Source organism: Myotis nattereri (assembly GCF_964212035.1).
Source record: "Myotis nattereri genome assembly, chromosome: 3".
Taxonomy (NCBI): domain Eukaryota; kingdom Metazoa; phylum Chordata; class Mammalia; order Chiroptera; family Vespertilionidae; genus Myotis; species Myotis nattereri.
The window spans coordinates 144,832,461-144,856,389 of NC_138077.1; the positions used below are offsets into that span (position 1 = coordinate 144,832,461).

Genomic DNA, 23,929 nt, shown 5'->3' on the forward strand with positions numbered 1-23,929 from the left:
GGGCTTCTCTCTAGCGGGGCTCTCCCTGCCTCCCCAGCCATGAGACATGACAGAATGGCTCTCGGTGGCTCCAGGGGGCTCTCCTTTTCAAGGACTTGCGAAGGTGTTCTGAAGGTTGCTCTCTGCTCCTAACCGTGTCTGAATCTGGTTGGATAAACGAGGTCTCTCTGACCCTCCTGGATACATCACAGATTTCTCTCTGACTTTGCCCTTGGTGTGGAGGGCTGGCTTGGGATTTATTCGTTGGGTGAATGTAGCATATTCCCATTTGCTTCTGTGGGCCCTGAAGCTCTGAGAGCAGGTTCCAGGTCTGAGTGGCTCCCTGAGTCAGTCTCCTTGGGCCCTCAGCCCACCCGACCATTTCTCAGGCTTAGCGCCCTCTCGAGCCTTACGGATCTGTTACCTGGCGCCCAGACTGGAGGGGCCGAAGAAGAACGCGAGGTGAGAGAGCTGTGATAAAATGGGGCCCAGGTGGCCTTCCTGACTTTGAGCTGTTTGTTCCCTACACCCCCCTTGTGCACGTCCTGCCTCTTGGGCATGGAGAGAAGTAGAGATTCTATGAAAAATATGTTACATCCTGTGGGAGCCACCTGGGAACGGTCAGGTTCATTTATCAGCCTAATGAACAAGAGTCAAGATATCAACTTTTTAGGGACTCGGTGCGGCCTCAGAATGGCGTGCGTGGTCGCTGAGTCTCGACGCGGCAGTGGAAGCACCCAGGTGTGGCCAACAGACAGCAATGCTCATCCTGTCGGGAGCTCTGGCCCCAGGTTTCTCTCTGTCTCCAAATGCCTCTCTCCTTTCCATTGGAGACTTGCTAAGGGTCTTCACCTGGTGTTCCCAGTGCGCAGACATGGGAGAGCAATCTGGGGCCGCCTTGCCTCCTTGGGTCTCGGGGAGAGGAGGCATTGATGCTGACGCGTAACAAGTAGGATGATAGGGCTGCCGGTTGTGGCAGGAGAACGCTGGGTAGAGAACGAATCCCAAATGCATTTCTGTCCAGCTTGTACTCTGGGTCCTGCTGGCACTCCCGCACTTTGCATCGCAGCACACAGTGCAGCGGGGAAAGGACTGGCCTGGTTGCTAAGCTACCGGTCGCTCCCTGTGAACGGAGGGGCATGTGAGGCTGGGAAGCCGCTGTGTGGTGGTTCTTCCATCGCCCGGCTGCTCTCCTGCTGGCGCCCGGCAGCATCAGACACTCCCGCTGAATTCCGTGTCCGATGCGATAAGACCTTGGAGCCAGGTCCACAGGAGCTGGCGACTTAGCAAGCTCACTCTCCACTATTTCTCTCTCTTTAATTCTGACCATTAGAAGGGGGAGTTTTATTCCCCCCCCTTTTTTTCTTCTTTTTCTACATTTTCCTTGTTTTCCTAGCCCTCTCCTCTCCCATATTTTTTCCCTCACAGTAACTCAAAACACGATTGCCTTGCATGTCTGATGTTAACTGTTTTTATAAACACGAGGTCCCTCTGTGTAACAGTAATGGATTCTCTTCGGCTGAATCTGAAGCCACTCCTTCCAGGTAAAAAAAAACAAAACAAAACAAAACAAAAAACAGAAACCTCCACAGCAGCTCCGCCTTCCTCCTGCTCTTTAGTCGTGAGTGACTGGCTAGTGGTGTGCAGCCCAGGAATTTTCCTCTGCGTACCTAGCATACCTTACCCTAGATAAAACTAGCTTTTTTTTTTTTTTTTTAATGGGGGAAATAGCTCTAAGCAAAATTGTGTAGTACAGTTCACCTTCTGGGTTGTTTTCCCGGTTTATTGCCCATTTGGTTTTTGCCACATTTTCACTCCCATCAAAATTTGATAAAATTATTGTACTGAGATGTGAATAAATGGTAATAGCTCAGTGTGGTAGTCTTCCCAGATAGCATTCCGGGAGGAGCCTCCGAGTCACACCACCCCTCAGGGTCCCACGGAGGGGCACGTGGCCCACACTGTGTTCCCACAGCAGGAGACCTTAGGCCGACCAGCCTCTCTGTGGGTTCCATCTTCCTGGCCATGAGCAACCAGGGGTGGGCAGCACAGTTAGGATCCTCTTTGTGATAGGCTGGAGGGGCAGGTGTTTTAGCCAATGGGAAGGGGCTCTTTATTAACCTGCGGCTCTCGGTCATAAAATTGCCCTGTGGAGAGAATGAGGGTGGCATTTCATGTTGAGTCTCAGACATTAAGACCAAGAATCTGACTGATAGTTGCCCACCCATCACGTTACCTCAAAAAACTGGAGATTGACCCCCAACATTCCTCCAATCGCTTTTACTTTTGTAAGCCCTTCTTAAACCCATGAGAGCTACTTTCGTTTTTACTCTCTGTCATTCTTTTCCTGGGGCTACCTCTTTAAGCTTCAGGAACTGCCGTCCGCTCCACCCCACACTGAATTTTATAAATTTATCTTAAATTTATAAATTTATAAATTTATAAATTTATAAATTTTATTTATCTATCCCCTCCCCCCTTACACCTATCTTCCTTTCAGGCCAAAGATTCTAATTGCTTGTAGCTTCTTTATACACAAGACTTACAGTCATTTTAATAAAGAGTCTGTTTTCTGGGAGTGGTTTAAAAGTGTATGTTTTGAGGTGGAGGTGATTAACTGGGGCAGAGATGGAGGATTTTTCTTTTAGAAGAAATGTTTATTATAAAGGAAACTGGAGTGATTTTTTTTTTTTTTAAATAGCCAGGGCCTAGGCAGCCCATTTTCGCAGCCAGGCTGTGGACAAAGGCCTGCTCTCCAGGCGACTGCCCTTAGCAAGTGTGAGAGGGAATGCAGCCTTTTGTTCCTGGCTGGCTTCCTAGGGAATGAAACCCTGCCTTTTCAGTCAGCCTTGGTGGACTCTTGCTGGAACCACTCCTGTGCTTTTATAAAATGATTTGCAGTTTCTGAGAAGGGACAGGACTGGAGCCGTTACCCTGGATGGGACCAGCACCTTTCAATACTCCTTCCCCAAGAGTGGGCCAGAGCAGCACAGGAGCCTGGAGCCGCTTGGAAACCAGGGCTGTATGGGGTTAACACTTCGCAAAGGCTCTTTCCAAGAGGGTCTTGTAGATGCGACTGACTGCCCAAGGCTCAGCTCACAGCAAGGCCTACCGTTTCCTGCAGCCGCTGCGGCTGCATGAGGTCACCCAGCAGATTAAAGAGGAGTAATTATGCGAATTCCAGCGCCAAGAATAAGTGCCCTGGTTGTGGGAGACCTGGGGGGGGGAGGTGGGGCATGACTTCAGCTCCCCCTTTGTGCCCAAGATGGCGCAGCCACGGTCACGGTTAAATAGCTGTCTTTGAAGAGGGTCTTTTCTCCCAACAGGCCAGTCTGCTCCAAATTAGCCGGCTAGCACAGTCATGAAAGGGATTTACCAAAACAATGGCACGCTGTACATGCCGTGAGATTTAACAAGTTCTGTGAGGCAGATAACGGCCTGGTTGGCTGGCTCTGCGGGGCTTTGCCTGAGTGTGCACATCCTGGGAGCCAGCATGTCCCCGTGGCACCCGGGGGTCAGACTCCGCCTGAATGCGTAACAGCCCTGGCTCGCTCTGGGGCTCGCGTTCAGAGGCATGAACTTCCTCCTTCTCCCACTCCACCCAGAAACATTCTCTGCTAATATTCCTGGGAAGTTTAATGTTACTACAATTTTCTAAAAATCGCTGAGGCAGGGTGGGAAGACGAGAAGAGGGATGGAGGACATTCATTGAATGAGCCCCTCATTCAGTGGAATCTTACCTCGCAGTCCATGACAAGATGGTCATTTATGAAAAATAAAACGTAATCATGAAAATCTGTATGTGAGTGTTTACAGTGACATTCTTTCTAATAGACAAAAATGAAACAACTCGATGGCCTTCGACTGGTGAAAGGGTGAACTGTCGTGCACCCATACAGTGGCGTTCTACTCAGCTGCAGAAGGCAATGGACTGTAGGATACATGTGAAAACGCAGAGTGGAAGAGAACAGATGGGTGGTTTTAAAAGGCAAGGGGATGTCCTGGCTGGTGTGGCACAGCTGGTTGAGCATCATCCTGTGCATCGAGAGGTTGCTGGTTCAATTCCTGGTCAGGGCACAGGCCCCGTCGGTGGTGGGCTGGATCCCCTGTAGGAGGCGTGCAGAAGGCAACCCATCTCTCATTGATGTTTTTCTCTTCACCCTTCCTCTCTCTCTAAAAATCAGTAAACCATTCTTTAAAAATAAAATAAAATAAAAAAGGTAAGGGAAGAGGTCGAGTGCAGAAGGGAATGGGGAAGTTTTGGGGATAATAGAAATACCTTAAATGTGGTTGTTTCAAAGCGAATAGACCTGTACTTAAACTGGTGACCCTAACTGTATGCGAATGACACCTCAGTGAGCTTGACTTTTAAAAATAAGCTAAAACCTTATATTTTAGCCCTTAAGTGTTGCCACCACAGAAGGGGAAATTTCTGATTTTCAGATGGGCCTTGTCAGACTGCTGACCAGAAAGAGGAAGTGCTGAGCTTGTGGGTATTTTACTGCGTTGGCTCATTCAACAGAGTTCTGAGCACATACCATGTGTTAGCCATCGGTCAGGGAAGTCGTGTGTGTAGGAGGAAAGTGTTATCAGGGGCCTAACCTGAGACAGTGGCAGCAGGAATGGAAAGTCGGGGCAGGAGGCCTCTTAGACATAGAACTAAGAGCCATTTTATTAAGTGAGTTGACAGTTCCTGTTGGGATTTAAATGCAGGGGGTGAGGGAGAGGAAGCCAGGGGCAATTCCAGAGTTCACACACGAGTGCCTGGCATCTCACCAGAAGCCAGTTTCAGGGGAGGAAAGAAAATTTCCAGTTGGAGGCCATATAATACCACAGTGACATAGAATTAATTTGTGAGCATGTGGGAAGACCATTAGACTGAGGGGGGTGGAGGTGGGGGTGGGGGTGGGGGTTAGCAAACTACAGCCCAAGACCAAATCTGGCCCTGCCACCTGCTACTGTATGGGCCCACAAGGTAAAAATAGATTTTGTATTTTCAAATGGTTTTGTAAAAAATCAAAAGATTGTGAAAATTGTAAAATTCAAATTTCTGTGGGCATAGAGTGTGATTGAAACACAGCTACACCCATTCATTTACATATTGCCCCTATAATGGTGGAGCTGAGTAGTTGCAACAGAATGGGTGGCAAAGCCTAAAATATTTCCTCTCTGGCCCTTTATAGGAAGGGTTTGCTGACCCCTGCTCTAGACTGTACACACATGCATTGTCCCGGTTTTTCCTCCCAAAAAGGTAAGGGGGGGAGGTCAAGTGCAGAAGGGAATGGAGAACTTCGGGGGATAATAGAAACAGTAGTAAGCTTCCAACAGAAATCCCATCTTTGCATGCTGACACTCCCGTGATGCAGCCTTGCATGGCGGACGTCGCCCTCATGTTGCCCGGTGAGACAGCAGGGAGCCCTCACGCCGGCTGTGTGGTCTCGCACAGTTAGACTCAGTGCCATTGCAGCGCGGCCCTGGTGGGACGCCTCTCAGCATCTCGTGAAGACCTGCCTCTCAGAGCAGCATCTCTCTGCTGGGCCCATCACGCCCAGCGTCTGCATCTCCCTCCCAGAACAGGGGCTTGAATCCCGACTGCCTGGGCCTGGGGCTGCCTGGATGACGCGTCAGGCCAGATGCTGCTCTGCCTGTGCAGGCTGGATGAGATGTCTCTGTGTCCCAAGTCAGAAGTGAATTCCTCTTGGGCCTCTTGAAATGAATGGCTTGAATCAAGGTCAAAGCCTGGAGCTGTCCCCCCCGGCGGTGCTTGAAGGAGCCTGTGAATGGAATGAGGCCAGGTTCATACTCGTTTTCTGTGCTGCAGCTGGCATCCTGGGCTGAAGGAAGAAGACGCTTCTGAGAGGCGGTGAAGAGACTGGAAAACTAACATGCAGGCAAGAGTTGAGGCTCTGGCTCTGATCAGGCTCAGCTTTATAACTGGTCTTCAGAGCCCTCCCATGTGGCCTGTGCCTCTGACCTCATCTCCTGCACCCGCCTCGTTCCCAGGCTCCTCCATGCTGCTTCCCTACTGCCTGGGGTCTTTGCCTTTCCCTTGACCTAGCAGGTCCTTTGGAGGCGGGATAGCTGAGTGGTTTGAAGTGGGGGCTAAGATGCTGCTGTGGGTTGGATTATGTCTCCCCAAAAGGATATGTTGAAGCCCTAACTCCCCAGTACCTGTGAATGTGGCCTTATTTGGAAATAAGGTCTTTGCAGATATGATCAAGTTAAGATGAGGTCATACTGGGTTAGGGTGGGCCCAGTGACTGGTGTCCTGGAAGAGAGGAATTTGGACACAGACACACAGGGAGAATGCCATGTGACAATAGAAGCAAGGTTGGAGTTGGTGCACGCACAGCACCAAGGATTGCCAGCAACCCCCACAAGCAAAGATGGGTTCTCCCCCAGAGCCCTCCGGGAGAGCGTGGCGACACCTTGCTTTGGACCCCTAACCTCCAGAACCACGAGAGAATACATTTCTATTTTAAAGCCACCAAGTTCGTGGTGATTTGTCACAGCATCGCTAGGACTCCAGTAAGATGCCAAGCCCCATCTTAACCATTTCTTTGTGACTTCGAACAAGTTTCTGAAATTCCTTGGATCTTGGTTTCCTTAGCAGGAAATGGGAGAATTTAGGAATTCTATGAGTTAATATATGTAAAGGTGTTGGCACCCGTGTGTCTGACATGGTGCTAGTCCCCGATGCCTCTGCTGACAGCGGCCTGCCAGGTCTCATTACTCTGCATATTCTCCTCACAGCACTTGTCCCAATTTCCATTTGTTTACTTTTAAAAAACTTAACTTCTCATTAGAATGTGAGTTCGAGTGCACAGACCTTTTCTTGTCCTCTTAATAACTACAAGTGGGGGCAAAAGTAGGTTTACAGTTGTTTGCATGAAAAATAATACAGAAATCCTATATAATAAAAGCGTAATATGTAAATCAACCAAACAGCAGAATGATTGGTCTCTATGATGCGCACTGACCACCAGGGGGCAGACGCTCAATGCAGGAGCTGCCCCCTGGTGGTCAGTGTGTTCCCACAGGGGGAGCGCGGCTCAGCCACAAGCCCTGAGTCAGGCTCACTGCTGGCAAGCGCAGCGGTGGTGACAGGAGCCTCTCCCGAGGATGTCCGACACCCCCTGAGGGCTCCTGGACTGTGAGAGGGTGCAGGCCAGGCTGAGAGATTCCCCCCTCCCCCGCCCCCAGTGCACGAATTTTGTGCACCGGGTCTCTAGTTAGTAAATAATAATACAAGAAAAACTTTGTTTCACGTACTCACAACTGTAAACCTACTTTTGCCCCACCCTGTGTTTAGTAACTGACTGGCTGGCCCATGTCTGCCTACAACCAGATGCAAGTGAAGGGCATTTAAATTGAGAGAAGAGGAAATGAGGTTCTTCCAAAGACCTTTAGATTTCCCAGAGCAAATAACACTTATATCTCCAAAAGTTTTCCAGAAATTCTTTGGTGATTTTATTTCATGACAGCAAGAATGTCCCCACACCTAACCTGAGTTTACCTTCTTTGGCCAACCTGGTATCAAATAAAAACTGTGAGGCCACTGTTGGTACCTAAAATACTTACACATTTAGGCAGAGATACTTATTGGGGTGGCATCGGTTAATTAAACCACACAGGTTTCAAGTGTACAACTCTCTAACACGTCATCTGCACACTGCATTGTGCACTCATCGCCTAAAGTCAAGCCTCTTTCCACCACCATTTATCCTTCCTTTGCCCTCTTCCACCTCCTCCCACCCCCTTTCCCTCTGGCTATCACCATACTGTTGTCTGTGGGTCTGGTTTCTTGCTTAATCCCTTCACCTTTTTCACCCAGCCTCCAACCCTCTCCCCTCTGACAGCTGTCAGTCTGTCTGTGTATCTAGAATTCTGTTTCTATTTTGCTTGTTAGTTTATTTTGTTCAGTAGATTTCACATATAAGCAAAATCATATGGTGTTTGCCTTTCTCTGGTTGTTTCACTTAGCATACTACTCTCCAGGTCCACCCACGCTACCCCACAGGGTAAGATTTTTTTCTTTTTTAACAGCCAAGCTGTAAATGTGCCACAGCTTTTTATCCACTCATCTACTAATTGGGACTTGGGCTGTTTCCAGATCTTGACTGCTGTAAATATCACTGCTGCCCAGCCAGTGTGGGTCAGTGGTTGAGTATCCATCTATGAACCAGGAGGTCATGGTTCGATTCCCAGTCAGGGCACATGCCCAGGTTGCAGGCTCGATCCCCAGTGTGGGGCATGCAGGAGGCAGTCGATCAATGAGTCTCTTTCATCGTTGATGTTTCTTTCGCTCTCTCCCTCTCCCTTCCTTTCTGAAATCAATAAAAATGTATTTAAATAATAATAATAATAATAATAATAATAATAATAATAACAACAACAACAACGCAGCAGTGAAAACAGACATGCAGATCTTGTTATCATCTTGGTATGGGGTCCCAGTAACTCTTCAACCTCCAGGCTTTTAGCATTGAAAGCATTTTGCTGGTAAGCTCTGCCCTCTAGTGGTCATTGCATGTCACGATAGTGCAGCATTTATTCAGTTTCTAAATATTCTGTGAGCTTTTAGTAGTAAATGTAATAGCGCACCATAACGTTATATTTAAAACCTCAGAACTAAGGGCTGTGTTTAAAGTATATAAAAGGGCAAGTGATTTTAATCGACTTCACATAAGACATTAAAATTTTCATTATATTTTATTATTAGAATTAAGTGTCTAACATTCTTAGACAAAAAGCTTTAAGACACTAGGATACTATACGTAGATTTTGTAAGGGGAGGAGTTGGCATTGATCTGAAGTTTTACCTGTGGAAACCAAGAAATTTCCTCTGAAAAATTATATTTCAATTGTGATTTGACAACTAAAAATGATAGCTTGGCAGGAAGGAAGTTGCTATTAGGTGAGGCAGAAGACGGGTGTCAGCGTGTTAGAGATTCATGGGAAGACCCCACGCGTGTGGGACAGTGTGTGCCCAGGCTGACGGGGGCAGCACGGAGCAGCAGGAGGATCCGACGGGGAGAGGAGGCACTAATATGTCTTGAATGCCGAGAGGAAGCTGCAAGTGTTCCTGGGAGATCTGAGATGGTCAAACTGTTTTGAGATCAGGAAGGCTGAGTTGGAGAACAATTGTATTGATGGATGCAAAAAAATAATATCTAACTTCATATTGCTTTGCAACTTCCTTTTTTCCTTGGACTTCACTCGTGATGAATAAATGGGTCTACCTCTTTCTTTTGAATGGCTGTTCGGTATTCCGCTGTGCAAGATACAATCAGACTTAACCTACTGACATATGGGCACTTTTCAGTGTTTTCTTGTTGAAAACAGTTTTTCAATTATTAAACAAGTGTAGGCATATTTGTTTTATGTGTCATAGTCATTTGACAGTTACCTATTGAGTGTCTGCCGTCGCTGGTCACTGTTCCAGGGGAGCTTATATTCTGGGGCGGAGCAGTGAGAGGACAAGGAAGACCATGCCAGGCAGTGATGAGTGCTAAGTAGGAAAGCTCCGGCAGGGAAAGAAACTAGGAAATGTTGGCGTTCGGGGGCACTCATTTTAAATAGGGAGACCAGGGAAGCCTCCCCCAAACGGTGACTTCTGAGTGGAGGGGCGAGTCAAATGTGAGGTCGTAAGACAGCGGTTCTCAACCTGTGGGTCGCGACCCCTTTGGGGGCCGAACGACCCTTTCACAGGGGTCGCCTAAGACCATCGGAAAACACATATATAATTACATATTGTTTTTGTGATTAATCGCTATGTTTTAATTATGTTCAATTTGTAACAATGAAAATACATCCTGCATATCAGATATTTACATTACGATTCATAAGAGTAGCAAAATTACAGTTATGCAGTAGCAACGAAAATAATTTTATGGTTGGGGGTCACCACAACATGAGGAACTGTATTAAAGGGTCGCGGCATTAGGAAGGTTGTTAACCACTGTCGTAAGAGAAGAGGACATAGCAAGGGCAAGGCCATTCAGCCAGAGTTCACCTCTCCCACCGAGGACCACTTTGAGGCCAGAGAGGCCGAGATGTCATAAAGTGAGTAATTCTTACTGCTTCACCAAGGCCTTCTTGAGTGAAATATATTTTCAATGTTTTTAATGTTAAAAAAATATATGGTGGTCACCCTGGCCGGTGTGGCTCAGTTGGCTGGGCATTGTCCAGAGCACTGAAAGGCTGCCGTTTTGATTCCTGGTCACGGCACATGCCCGGGTTGCGAGCTTGATCCCCAGTAGGGGGCCTGCAAGAGGCAGCCGATCGATGATTCTCATCATTGATGTTTCTATCTCTCTCTCTCCCTTCCTCTCTGAAACCAATAATAATATATTTTAAAAAATAGTTTGGACCTCACAGACTCCCTGAAAGGCCCCGCTTTGAGCAGCGCCGTCCTGGAGGGTCTCCTGCAGTTCAGAGCTGTCAGCTGCAGAAACACTTAGACACGAATCAGCGCCTCCTGCTATCTAAGTCCGCATATTTTTCTCTAAGTTTTTTTTTTAAATCAGCTTGCTCAACAATTGCATTTACATCTACAGTTACTGATTATTAGTAGAGAAGACACATTAAATTTTTATTTAAAAATAAGAAGCACTGAGAACCTAGCCTAGCGATGAGAGTTCTCAGTTGTGGGCCTGCTCTCTACAACTGAGTGGCTCGTGAAGCCTCGGTAAATACTCTTTCACACGATCAAGTCGTTGCTGCCCGTGTACCGTCCGGAGCTGGGCCAGAAGCATTGCTGTTCTGCTCTAACTGCTTCATATGAAAACTGTGAAAGCCCAAAGCTGGTTGAGGCCACGGCCTGGGTTATGGCCACGATGCTCCGCATGGAGGGGAAAGTGCAGCCGAGGGATGAATTTACTTGTGGCGGCCTGGAAAAGGGCACTCTCCTGACCCTTCAGCTTTTATTAATTGCCACCGCGTTTGCCCGTTCATGCTCCCAGCGCGGCTGAGCTGGCTGAGCTCCATGCGTCCTTTATGTCAGTGAAGATAAGGATGTGTCAGACCCTGGGAATGAAAACATGCTGCTTGGCCTTTCGAGGCCGTTTCCTTCGAGTCCCAGCTCTCTCCAGATGGCATCTCATTGTTTCTCCAATGACCTCAGTGTCCAGGCTGCAGGAACCTGGTCTGAGAGGCCATTTCACATATTTATTAGCCTGTGGATGAGAACTTGCCACATAAAGCCTCCATTCACACTCTCAAAGGAGCTTTTTGTGCCGAGGAAATGATGGGGCTGGCGGACTGTTTCCTGTGGCCACCGGTCTCCCATTAGATGCTTGTTTTTTCCCAGGCCCAGGTGGGTGTTTTGCGAAGTGTCTGAGTGGTCCAGCTGAGTCCACGGTGGCCCACTCTCCTTCCTCTGTCTTCTCGTGGTCTTTACTGGAAAGAGTCTTAGCCGACAGGGCCGCACATGTGGGAGGCAGGCTATCGAGGTGTCTCTCTCTCTCTCTCAATAAAAAAACAACAACAAAAAAACAACAACACACCAACATATCTTAGGGTGAGGATTAAAAAAAAAAAAAAAAGAATCACTATGTTCAGGGAGCCCCCTCCCATTTGGGAACCCAGGTAGTTTACAGCTGAGGGAGTGAAGTGCTTCTGAGGAGAAGGCAAGGCTGGTTCGCCAAAGAGGCCCTGACCCTCGTACAGCAGGTCACGTCTCACACCACTGTGGTTCTTCCCTATTGGAGGGGGGATGTCCCTGTCCTTTTGTGAATGTGATGAATAAGAACCCTTTGCCTACAAATATGCAAACACACTTTTGTGCAAACTACTTCCACTTGTGTGTTGGGAATCCCTGTGCTACCTCCAAACGTTCATGGCCCCTCTCCTGCTCAGGCACTGTTCTGGGCATTGGCACGTGAGAGCTAGGGTTCTCACTGGGGTAAACGGAGCAATAGCAGTGGGCGAAAGAAGCTCCATCAGGCAGACGATCAGGGTGCCAAGCCTACTTCCAGGCCGTGTGCAACTAAAGACCATGTAAGGAGCAAATTTGGGAGGATCCAAATGTAATTTGGGGATGATGCAAATTCCCTTTCCCTGACCTAGAAAGAAGTCATGAGAGTTGCTCTCCCAATTTATCAATTTACCTGGTAAAGTCCCCCTGGCCTTAGTGAGGGAGTGTCATGGCCTGCATCTCTGAATCAGGTTGCTGCTTTTCCACAAAACAGGTTAGCCTTTGGATCGTCTTCCAGGACCTTAGGATGGTGCTGTTGCTGGGAGGGGTGCTGGGCGTGGGAGCCACACACACACCTATCGTCCGTGCACAGAACATTCCAACTCCATGAGTCCCTCCCTGTCCTAGAGGCAAATCCGTGTCTGCTTTACTCTTGGAAACTTAAGACAGGGCAGTTCTTTAATGTAATGTCCTTGGAGTAGGCTGTGAAACGCTATTAGTTTCTACCCGTCACTGAAACATGAATGTACAGCCCTATTATTAATAGGTGTATGTTATCCATGTTTTCATGTAGCATCAGTTTATGTTGGCTCTTTTTTAGCGTTTTTTAGATATAGGGGGATCACATCTTATACATGTGAACTCCGGTAGAGGCCAACACAATGTATTATTGTATCTTGATCTCAAGTTTTACCTAACCTCACACTGATAAAGGGAACCTGTAAACTCTCAAACTGATGATGTGAGCAGGAAATTTATGACTGGGAAGGGCAGGGGCGGGGTGGCCTGGGTGGATGACTGTTCTGGGGAAGGAAAACATCTCCGTGCTCTCAGTCCTTGCATCTGCTTCTCTCAGCACATTGGCTGCATTATCTCAGATCAGCTTCTACATGCCATGGGAACACATGCCTGTAGGCTGCTCTAGACTATAATCTTTTATTAAAAGATTTTTTTTATTGCTCTTTGGAGAGAGAGGAAGGGAGATGGAGAAAGAGAGAAACATCAATGTGAGAGCAACATCCTGCAGCGCCCCCCACCTGGGATAGACCCCCGCAGCCCAGGCATGTGCCCTGACTGGGAATCAAACCTGCAACCTTTCTGTGCGCAGGACAATGCCCAACCAACTGAGCCACAACAGCCAGGGCGAGATTATAATCATGAAGCTATAGTCCCCAGGGGAAAGGGATCTTTCCCTCTGCTCTGGTTTGAAATATCACAAGAAAGGAGTCTGTTTGGTCTAACTTGGGTCACGTGTCTACTTCCGCACCATTCAGTGTTCTGATTGGCTCGCACACCCATTACAAGTGTTCATGGCATGAACACTCATGCCGGGGGTAAAGCTTTCAAATGTAATAACCACTATCTGCTATTTAAATAATTTCCCCCTGACTTTTCAGGATCAGAAGTATATTAGGTTATATTTTCTAATTGTTTCTGTCTACTAAGGGTACACATGTAAAATGTTGGCACATAAGTGCTAGGTTTTGCAGAGGACTTATTTTTTTTAAGTCCTATACTCATCTTCCTCTAGTTTCTTTCCCTTCTGGTGTATTTATGTGCTGAATCCCCATTGCCTCCCAGTTTAATGGTCAGATCCACCTTGTTACAGAGAACTTGTAGGGATGAGGGGGGCAGGGCAGAGAGGCTGTGGAAAAATTCCCACATCTGTCGTCACAAGGAGCCCAGCTGTGAGGCTGGTGTGGTGTGCCTAGAGATTGGTCCGGGCGAGTTCCTCTGCCCTCCCTGGTCACTCTCTCTTCCCCCACCCTGCCCTCCCACTCTCTAGGCACACACTGTGCCTGGGAGACCCCGGGCACAGCTCTAGTTCTAGAAATGGCTGCTGTCAGGAACGTGGGCCAGTGAAGTGTGAAGGAGCCCGGCGCATGAGGTGGTCCTCTGAGGACTCTAGACGCATGTGGAAGATCTCTAGTCGTGAGGCAAGAACCTGGAGGGCTAGGCACTGTACTGCCCTTAACCACCAACGAAAGGAACCCATTGTCTGCACCTTGGGCACCAGGAGTGTTGACCATTTGATGTCACTTCTGTAAATGGCATTGGCATGGCAGCTGAGTGCCCGAGGAAGTGCCCTTCCCATGCAGCACAGCCTCTGCCTTTTCCTGTGGAGAAATGGGCCCCGTTGGTGACTCTGTGTACAACAAACCAGGTCCCCTAGCCCCCCAGCCATTACCTGTACTAAAGGCTTTTCTGCGTCCTGGCTCTCGGGTTCTGTCCCCAGCATCCATCTGTCCCTACCATTTCCATCAGTAATGAATGGGGATATTTCCGATGGGCCCTGCTGTCTGTGTTGCCAAGAACATCCGTCACTGGGTTGGAGGGAGGAGATTGTTGCAGGAGCCACAAATCTGCCTTTTGGATTTGCACAAGATAAGGTACTCCAGGCAACCAGGTGGAATCCATGCTTCCATTATCACATCAGATAGAGCCAGCCACTCTGGTTCATGGTTGTTTTAATTATTAACTCTAAGAACGGTTTGATCTCAACTGTACAGTGGAGCTGATAATACATGGTCTCCCGGTGTGAGTACTGAATAAGACACTAAGGTGAAAGCTCTCTGTGTGTAAATGTTGGCTCTTGGGGGCCTGACACACGGGGTGAGTGAGGCTGCTTTGAGGAACGCCGGCTGAAAGACAGAAAGGTTTCTGTGACTGCTGCAATCTTCTTCAGGGAGCACAGCCCTCAAGTCTGTGGCTGGGGAGGTGTTGCTGAGAGTCAAACTGGTAGCTGTTCTGCCTGTGGTGGTAATGTTAACTGTTGCATACAAACCAGGCCCATCAACCAGCTGGGTGAGGGCAGGTTTCTTCCCCTCTCACGGTGTTTAAAGCTACTCCAACAGCAGGACGGAGAGGCTCACTGCCTGCTTCAGTGTCTATCCAGCTCCTCTTACCAAGCACAGCCCTGCCCATGCCTGACTGTGTCCTAGGCAGCTGGGAGGCTTTCCTGTCTTGGCTCATGTCCATGATGACCAGGGTGTTCTCTGCACGTCTCTCTCCACTAGAAAAAGATCAAGTGAGACCATCCGAAGCCACATCTCTAAGAGCCACTGAAAGTCTTTCTGGATCAGTGGGGATTTTAGGTCAGATGACTCTTTGAGAACTGGGTGAAAGCCAGCTCTCTCACCCAACAGTTTATATACAATTTCCAGTGGCTCCTGGAAGCCCCGCCCCACCCCAGGTTAAAAAACTCCAGGTCTGGGCTGATTCTCATAGCTCTTTGGGCAGGACCCAGAAGTAACCAGTGTGTCAGTCAGATGCTAATGCTCGTGATCAGTTCACAGCAAGCATGTCAAACTCTCGGCCTGCGGGCCGCAAGCCTTGTTTATTTGGCCCGTGTTAGCCTTTGAGTTTGACATGCTTGGTTTACAACCATGAAAGAAGGAGATTCCTACAGAAATATTTCACTCAGGTGGCTAGAATTTGCTTGGAAAGAGAGAAGAAGGAATGAATAAGATCACTTTCTGTTTTACTTGGGCAAGCTTTCAAGGTTGAAACAAGTGGAGTAAGCCCTGGCTCCCCGGGTGCCAACCTGCCCTGCACCCCAGATTCCAGCCTTTCTTGTGCATTCATTCCTCCATGCCTGCTTCATCTACTCAGACACTTGCTAGCCTTTCCGGGTGGGTGATGGGCGTGGCGTGGCATTAGAAGAGTGCACTGTAACTTTGGCAATTCCTGCCACTAGGGACTAGAGAGGAGGAGGTGCAGGCAGGAAGCAGCATCTGGAAGGACACAGGAAGCAGAGAGAGGGGAGCTGGGCAGAGCCAGCACAGTGTCCCAAGGGCCGTCCCAGGCACAGCTCTAATCCTAGAAATGGTTGGTGTCAGTGTCCAGTAATGCGGGCCAGTGAAGCGTGAAGGAGCCAGGCGCATGGGAGGTGGTCCTCTGGGGACTCTAGACTCACGTGGAAGATCTCCAGTCCTGGGGCCAGAGCCCAGAGGGCTAGCAAGGCTCAGGGGCGTGGTGGGAGGAGCATCAGGCAGGCAGCCAGCCAGCCAGGCCAGGCCGAAACCCGGTTCTGCAGCCAACGTGGTGTGGGGCAGTGGGAAAGAGGGGTGCGACCCAGGTCCTAAGGTGGGGGCATGGACCCCCCAGTCAGACTGGCTGGAACAAGGGTGAGCACTGAGAGCTGAGTAGTTGTGAAGGACCCAGCAGCACCCTGGTGCAGGCCAAGTGGGCAGACGCTGTGGACACACAGGCTGTCAAAACAAGCAGCTCCCCTAACAACAAAGATTCTGGAGTAGAAAATCATCCGAGACGTCTGAGCATACGTGCCATGTTCATATGTGGTCTGAAAATGTAAAGGCTAAGCAATATTTTAAGGCTAAACAACTTAAACTCCTCCCCGTGTTTTCCTGGCTCTCAAGGTTCAAGAGTTGCTGTAGCACTAGCTGGGGCCTGCCATTGGCTCAGGGCAGGACTGGCCACCCTGTTCCTATAGCCTGGCGTTGGAGTGAGATTTAGGGTGCATTTGGGCATGTGCCCTGTGGAAGAAACAAGCAGGGCAGACGGGGTTTGTCTTTTCCTTTGAAAATGGAAGGGAAGCTCACATTTCTGAGTGCCTGTTGTGTGTTGGGTGCCAGATTCTTTGTTATCTCATTTAATCCTCACAAAAATACTAGTAAACGAGAGGAGCAAAGTGAGGCTCAGAGTGGTTAAGAAATTTCCCAGGTCACCCAGCTTGCTGGTAGTGCAGTAAAGATTTGAACCCTGCCCTGGCCTGTGTGGTTCAGTTGGTTGAGCATTGACCTATGAACCAGGAAGGAGGTCATGGTTCAATTCCCAGTCAAGGGCGTTTGCCTGGGTTGCAGGCTCGATCTCCAGTAGGGGGCATGCAGGAGGCAGCCAGTGATTCTCTCTCATCATTGATGTTTCTCTCTATCCCCTCTCCCTTCCTCTCTGAAATCAATTTAAAAAACACACAACATATTTAAAAAGACTTGAACCCATCCTGGCTCTGCCTCTGCCCTCCTACCTCCCAGCGTGGCTTTTGAGACATGCAGATATGTGTCTTGCAGCTTCGTTTTGGAAGATGCCATTTTCCAGAAGTGCTTGTGAGGTGGGAGAGCTAGTGGCAGCGGAGATGGGAGGCAGGGCTGCTGGTGTTTGCTGTGAGCCCTCACCGTTCTGGCCCTGCAGATGCCCCTTGGCCCATTTCTGCAGCTCTACGTGGGAGGGGCCTCAGAGGGCTTGTGGGTCACTGTTATTAGTTGCTTATGTAGCTCACATGCACCGGAAATGGAAGGAAGGGGAAGTAGAAATGCGTACAGCAAAGAAAACCTAGGAGCTATGGTGCCTGCGTAGTGAGTGTAGAACAGAAGGAAGCTGGCGCAGGGGGGTGTGTGGGGGAGGATCATCTTGTGTGGGTAAGACTCCCTGGGATGTACGGGTGGGCTGTTGGGGACACAGGAATCCCTGAAATTAAAAACATTACAGTATGTGCCCTTTGTTCTGGGAGGGGGGTCCATGATTTTCATAGACTATCAAAGAAGGCTGGTACCGCCAGAAAGTCTGACGACTGTGTGAGAGGTTGGAATTAGGCCCCATGCACATTCTTTTCATTTCAGCGTAATGCCAGACACAGAAAATAAAGCTTGTGTGATATAGGATTTCTGGGGTGATACTGTTATCGGTGGAAGTGGAGGTCTTCGGGTGCCGCGAGGAAAAGAATTTCTTGAGGCCCCCACGGGATAATGGGGTTTCGTGGAAAGCTTTACTGATGATGTAAAGGGGGTTCCCGTCCAAGGTCCCATCTCTGTCTGTCTCTCCATGGAAGAAGTCCAGTGTTGTCATCAGCAGGGCCAGAATTAAGGCCACGGCCCAGAGTTTCTGCTCCGTGTGAAAGTCCAGTCCGCTCCAGCATCTGCCTAGCTCAGCTCTCGTCCCCAGCTGCAGTCCATTGCGTGCGGACGACACAGCCGTGGACCAAGTGGCTGCTGAAGGCCACGTGGCTATGGAAAGAGAACACGTGGGCGAGTGCGGGGCATGGAGCAGGAGAGAACAAGAGGGAAGGAACTCTTTGGGGATTTTAACCAGGAGCTTCTTTAAACTAACCAATTAGCTCTTTAAGATTTCAGGCACTTTATGCCGAAACCGGTTTGGCTCAGTGGATAGAGCGTCGGACTGCGGACTGAAGGGTCCCAGGTTTGATTCTGGTCAAGGGCATGTACCTGGGTTGCGGGCACATCCCCAGTAGGGGGTGTGCAGGAGGCAGCTGATCGATGTTTCTCTCTCATCGATGTTTCTAACTCTCTATCTCTCTCCCTTCCTCTCTGTAAAAACTCAATAAAATATATTTAAAAAAAAAAAAAGATTTCAGGCACTTCTGATGGCACACCTCCCCCCCCCACCCCCCCACCCCCCCGCCCCAGCCAATCCATTGTTCCCCAAGCTAGACTACAGGCAGTCACCGCCCTGTGCCACCCAGACTTTACTGCACATGCACCCATCTCCCTCTTTCTTTGATCCCTTCCCCCAGTGGTCTGCAGGAAACGGACCGTGGTTCCCTGGGGAGCGTGAAGCTGTAGCTTCCTGGTAGCTGCCCAGGTGGCCATGCTTATGACATCTGGCCTCCCCATGCTCTCCTCCTATTATTAATATTAACCAGCTAATTACGGCAACAAGAATACCAGGAAATGGCGATGGGGGAGGGGGACATATGAGGTGAAATTGTATGTGATCGTGCAAGAAAGTAGTCGGGCCTGGGTGCTCACCTAGTTTTGCTTCACATGATCAGTTATACAATTTTAGTCGCCAATTAAAGGGACAGACATTTGTGGGAGGACAAAGGCCCACTGGAGAGAAGTCGGTGTGTGAATACTGGCCTTAATCTTCTTGTGTATGTGCTAGGCAGATCAATACCATTTCCCGACAGAAGCCATTTAGCAGCCTACCCTTTCATCCCCTTGAGGAATCGGGGGACTGTCAGGCTGGGATGCGTGCAGCACAGACTCGTAAACGTGCCCTCTGCTGCACCAGCGCAAGCCGGCTTCTTGCCCACAGCCCCACACAGAGTGGCCAGAGCGCTGGGCCTGCCTTTCCCACCCTCTTCCCTCTGAGTCTAGTTTGCATTCCTTTTTGGAGCAAGAACTAAATCACATTTGCATATAGAAAAATGTGTTGAGCCATCTTTGACTGAGCCTGGCATGAGGAGGCGACCTCTTCCCAACACTTCTTGCTCTCATGGCTTCCACCTCCGCTGCCCCAGCCCTGTTGCTTGTGATGTGAGGATGTGTGCTCTGCTAGGAAGGGCTCCTCCCTCCCCGCCTTCCCTCCTGGCTTACTGTGCACAGAATCACACAGACAGGCCAGGTGACTGGGAGGCTTTGGGGAGCAGGGCTGCCCCTTCTCTGGCCCACAGCTTCCTAGGTTCTTGCTGAGCCTGCAGAGGGCATCCTCAGCGATTTAGGATCGGGCTGTCCATGTTAATCTTCCTTCCCTGCTTCCTGGGACACCAGGAGAAACAGAATTCGGAGCATTGACCTTACTCCCTATCTCATTAACGCTGTCTTTGCTCCCCCAGAGCCCAATCACTGGGGTTTAGTGAAGACAAAAGCCAGGAAAGATCGATGTTTCTGGACAGGTGAAATCTCATGGTTGCCACAAGAGGTTGAGCTGTTTTGACCATGACCGGTGGTCACGGACGTTCTGAGTGAGTCCCTGTGGGCAGGGACAAGCCAGGACGTGCAGCCTTGCACCAGTGCCCTCTGGTCTCAGCATGCACTGACCCTGGGGCTGCTTGGCATGGCCTAAGCACCTCACTGCATGTAAGGCTCAACAATGCCTTGGTTCCGGGCTAGCTTTGGGAAGGGGAGTGGGGGTCTGAGGCAGCATCACATTCCTTGTTGCCCTGAAATGGAAAAGCAGGTACCTGGCAGGCACATCTTTCTCTGCACAGATCTCTCACCCCATGCCATCCTCAGAGAGCAGGTCTACCTCACGGGGATGTGCTACCTCACGGGGGCTGTGGAACTTTGGGAAAGGGACTCTGTACTGCTTTCAGCCTCTCTTAGCCCAAGGGCTGCGGCGGATGGAAAGGAAGCATGCACGTGTCTGTGAATATGGCTGGCAGGCAGCTCCTGTTTCCATGGTTACTAAGTAGTGCAGGTTAGTATTAGGGCTACCCAAGGGAACAATGGCATTGAAGGCAATGCTTGTGCAGGGGCCGCCTCCAGCCTGCTTTAGCCCTCTTCCCAGCGGGCTGGGCAACATGTGACCTGAGGTAACAGGGATTTCCTTCAAGGGTCCACCTGGCTACCCCGCCCTGGCTGTTTTCACAGGTGTTTCCCTTGGTGCAGAGAAATGCCTCCGCGTAGATCCAGGAGTGGTAGCGGGGGTGGGTGCACTGGGGAGCACAGGACCTTTCCCGCAGCTCCATGCGGCTGCCTCTGTCCATCCGTCCCTGGAGTTGCATTAGCGACCCTGAACCCTGCCCACAGAAGGGCAAGTTGTTTAGAAAACCCTGAATCCCGATTTGACTGGTCCTCAGTCACATGTACGAAATCATCAGAGTCACCCTGCCCCAGTGTAGCAGCACATCACAGCCTTTCCACGGGGCTGTGGGGCAGGTTCACTTATAAGATGTTTAAAAAAATCTTATTTTTGCTTCCATGTGATCAGACACCAGGTTCTGCAGTCACAGGCGGAGTCCCTGGTGCCTTGTCTGCTCCCGGCTGAGTGACAGGCAGTTCTGGCCCTCTGTGTCTTTGTAACAAGAATAGAATAATCACTGTGGGATGCATGTGGGGGCATTGATCAGTGTGGATGGGAGACATTTAAAAGCATAGCAAGTCAGTGAATTCATGCAATTATCATCTTTAGTTGCAAGATGATAGTTATTTTAGTCTCTCCTCCGCCATTTGAGGAGAAAATGGATTAAAACCTGTGACCTTGCGTCGGAAATATTTTTTGTGTGGAACACAGAAATAAAAAGTGAGTGAGATTAGCCCATCCTTTAATCCTGACGGAACCAGTTTTGGTGCATTTTAAAGCCATTTCTTGGAGTAAACAGGGACAGCCTCAGGTGACCAGCGGCGGGCCTGCCCTGGCCTGAGCGGCCTTTGTTTCGCTTTTACTCCGGCTCCGGGAGCACCTGACTGCGTGATGCTGTGTGATTTACATGTCTGAGTTATTTGCGCATTTCCTTGCAGGAATGAGCTGCATTCATGCTTTCTGCTGGTAGGGTATTGGAATTCAAAGGCTTTGGAATTCAAAGGCTTTGGCTAACTAATCTTGTGGAATTTCTGTGCAGGATTGAAGGAGCTGCTTTTCTTCCTCTTACAGGCTGTGTTTTTTAGCCATTTGGGGACTTTGTTAGCCTGAGGGAAAGGGGAATAGCAAGTGAACGCTGGGCCCCTTACCTGGTGGCTGTTGGCCTGACTGCTGGGGTCATGGGCCCTGGCTGCCCATGTGGACTTACCCTTTGAACCCCATCTAATAGAAATGGGGGCAGGGAAATGCCTCCTCATAGGTACAGTACAGGACCTTGGAGAACAGTATTGACCCATCTACTGGACCATCTCCAAGTGCCCCTCCAGCTAAAAACACACCAACCATGAGTTCTACTCCTCTGGTGCTTGCTCCCAGGTTCTCAGGGGGCCTTCCCCAGACCCAGGAGTTCCCAGGGCTGCACATCTGACCTCCAGAGCCATGGAGGAGGAGGAAGGAGAGAGCAGGAAGGGAGTCAGCCCCTGGTTGCTCCTGTGGCACCAGAGCCTTTGTAGGTCCGTCCTCATGGTGGACGTGGGGAGACTCTACCCTGTCTCTCTCCACAGCACTCAGGCCAGCATGGAAGCGGCTCGCAGGCGTTAAGCAAACAGTTCCCTAGTTTTACAGGCCAACTTGACCAAGTCCAAAGGCCGAGGCCTCCTCTTGGACAGGGACCCGTCGGTGTGTTCAGACCTCCCTCATGCCTCCCTGGTAGTGTCCCTTTCAGAACGGAATGGGCTGTGTTTCTTCCCTGTGGCAAGTTGCTGCCTGTGCGAAGTTTTAGAAAGCTTCAGGACACATTCCATTTTTGAGGGGCCAGAGCCACAGGAAGTTAATATTTGGAACAGTAGGAGAGGAAGAGCTTCAGGCAGAAACCTGGGTTAGATTTAAAACAAAAACAAAAACACCAGAATCATGGAGCATCCACTCTTAGTGGAATGAAAGGAGAAAAGCAATTACTTTCCCCTAAAGGCGTTAGGAGGCTCTTGGTGGGGGCAGAGGCCTCTGAGCACAGAAGAAACAAGCTCGGCCAGGTTGGCTGTGAGCCTCATGTGCTGGATCTGAGAGCCGGCAGCTAAAGTGAAGTATTAAAGTGAAGGAAGGGAATGAGACAGACAGTTGGGTCAGAAGAGTCTACACAGCCCGTCCCATCCTCCCAGTAGCCTGCCCGGCCAGGTGGGGAGGGCATGGGGCGCTCAGGGTGTTTGCTGACAGACTTGCTAATTAAACACCAAAAGGCACTGTTGCTTTGACAGTAGCGATGGCTGTGCCAACATTATCAGCTGCAAGCTGGCCGCCAGGAGCATCCTAATTAAAAATAAACAGTTCTGGGATGGACTGGCAGAGTGGGGACAGGGATCCTGCCTGGGTCCCTAGGACTTCTAAGATCGCTCCCAGGGGACAGTCACTCCCTGGCCACCTCTAGGTCCTCTTCTCAAAGGAGCCCCTGTCCCATCACACGGAGGTGTGCTGTGTGCTTCCTGAACCCCTAGGCGCTGGGGTGACAAGCCAGCTGACAGAGCCCCTAGGAGCAGCTGGCCTAGTGCCTTCAGCCCTGAAGGAAAGGCTGCTGAGGGCGTAATGATTTCTACCAGGTTTCTACATTGAGGGGACAGCTAAAGCCCAAAGCCTCTTCTAAGAGAGGTTAGAATTTCATCAGAAAGCAAGTCTGGTCACATGAGAATTTCTGGCACTGTGTGCATGGCAGGCTGGATCGTATTGGCTTCAGCAGAGGGGAAAAGTCCCAGCCTGGCCTGGGAGAAGGAGCTGGCTCACTCCCCCGGCCACTGGACGGACGGCGGGCGGGCGCGGCACAGCTGCTGCTGAGCAGACCGCGCTCTGATGCCCAGGAGCCCCCTTCCTTTTAACCCTAAAGAAAGTGTGTGGTCCAGACACTGAAGACAGAGATGCCTAAGGAATGCAGTGCTTTCCACGCCCTCTCGGCAGCTCTGTGCTGCTTCTATCACCGCAAGTCTCTCCTTGGAGTCAAGGTAGGTGTGGCTTTGAGATAAGGTGCATCAAAAATTATTTGGGGGTCTTCAAAGCATTCGTTTTCTAAAGGGCACTAGAGAAAGTTTGCAGCCAGCCGCTGTCGAAACAGAGGCGCTTTCTTTGACTGAGGGATCTTCATAAGCCCCTGGGGCATGTCTCCCCTGGAGGCAGAAGGGGGCTCCTTATCTGTGTTCTGGGAGGAAGCTCTGTGTTTCAGGACACTTGCAGTCTCCTTGGGCAGAAATTTTATACCAAAGTAGCTCAATGAGACCGAGCTATTTCTCTTCTTTCTCTTTGTTTCTCTCTCCCCTCGTTCATAATAAATGTGAGGTGGCTGAGCCCCTCTCTCGGCTTACCCTGCGGGTCCATTATGTCAATAACGTATATAATGTAGAGACTGCCAGGTATCTCCTTCATATTGCAGCCAGGTTTCAAAACAGTTCTGTCTTCAGAGCTGTCTTTTTTCTTACTGCTCCCATTTTTAACCTTGGTTACAAGACCGGTGCCAAAGGTTTTGCGTAATATGTCAGTACACTATTTCGATGAAAATAGTCAACGAACATCATTTGACTAATTCAAGACGAGGCCTGTATGTCTCTGTTGCCCGCTTATGACAACACTAAGAATTAGGATGAATATCAGCTCCCACTGACTTGGGTTTTGTCTGCCTTGGGAAAGTCCTGTGCCCCAGGGTGATTGGGCCTCCTTTCTTCGTGGGAGACAGGAGCCTGGGAGCTCTCAAGGAATTCCTCCACCCTGACGCGGAGCCCCTCTCCAGAGGGACCGACGCAGGCAGTGCTGTTGAAAACGCTACAATAGGGT

General features: G+C 49.8%; 1 protein-coding gene across 2 annotated transcripts in view; it reads left to right on the plus strand.

Moving 5' to 3' along the window:
• The window catches only part of BCAR3 (BCAR3 adaptor protein, NSP family member), a gene marked incomplete at its 5' end in the record, with an annotated part of 105,804 nt that overhangs the window by 32,003 nt on the left and 49,872 nt on the right, over window positions 1–23,929 (plus strand). The window contains one exon of one of the 2 annotated variants that reach the window (XM_081087744.1): window positions 23,023–23,106. The exons of the other annotated variant lie outside the window; for it this stretch is intronic. Coding sequence (XP_080943870.1) covers window positions 23,023–23,106 — 84 coding nt within the window. Of the gene's footprint in view, window positions 1–23,022; window positions 23,107–23,929 lie in introns of those variants that run through there. 2 annotated transcript variants of the gene reach the window in all.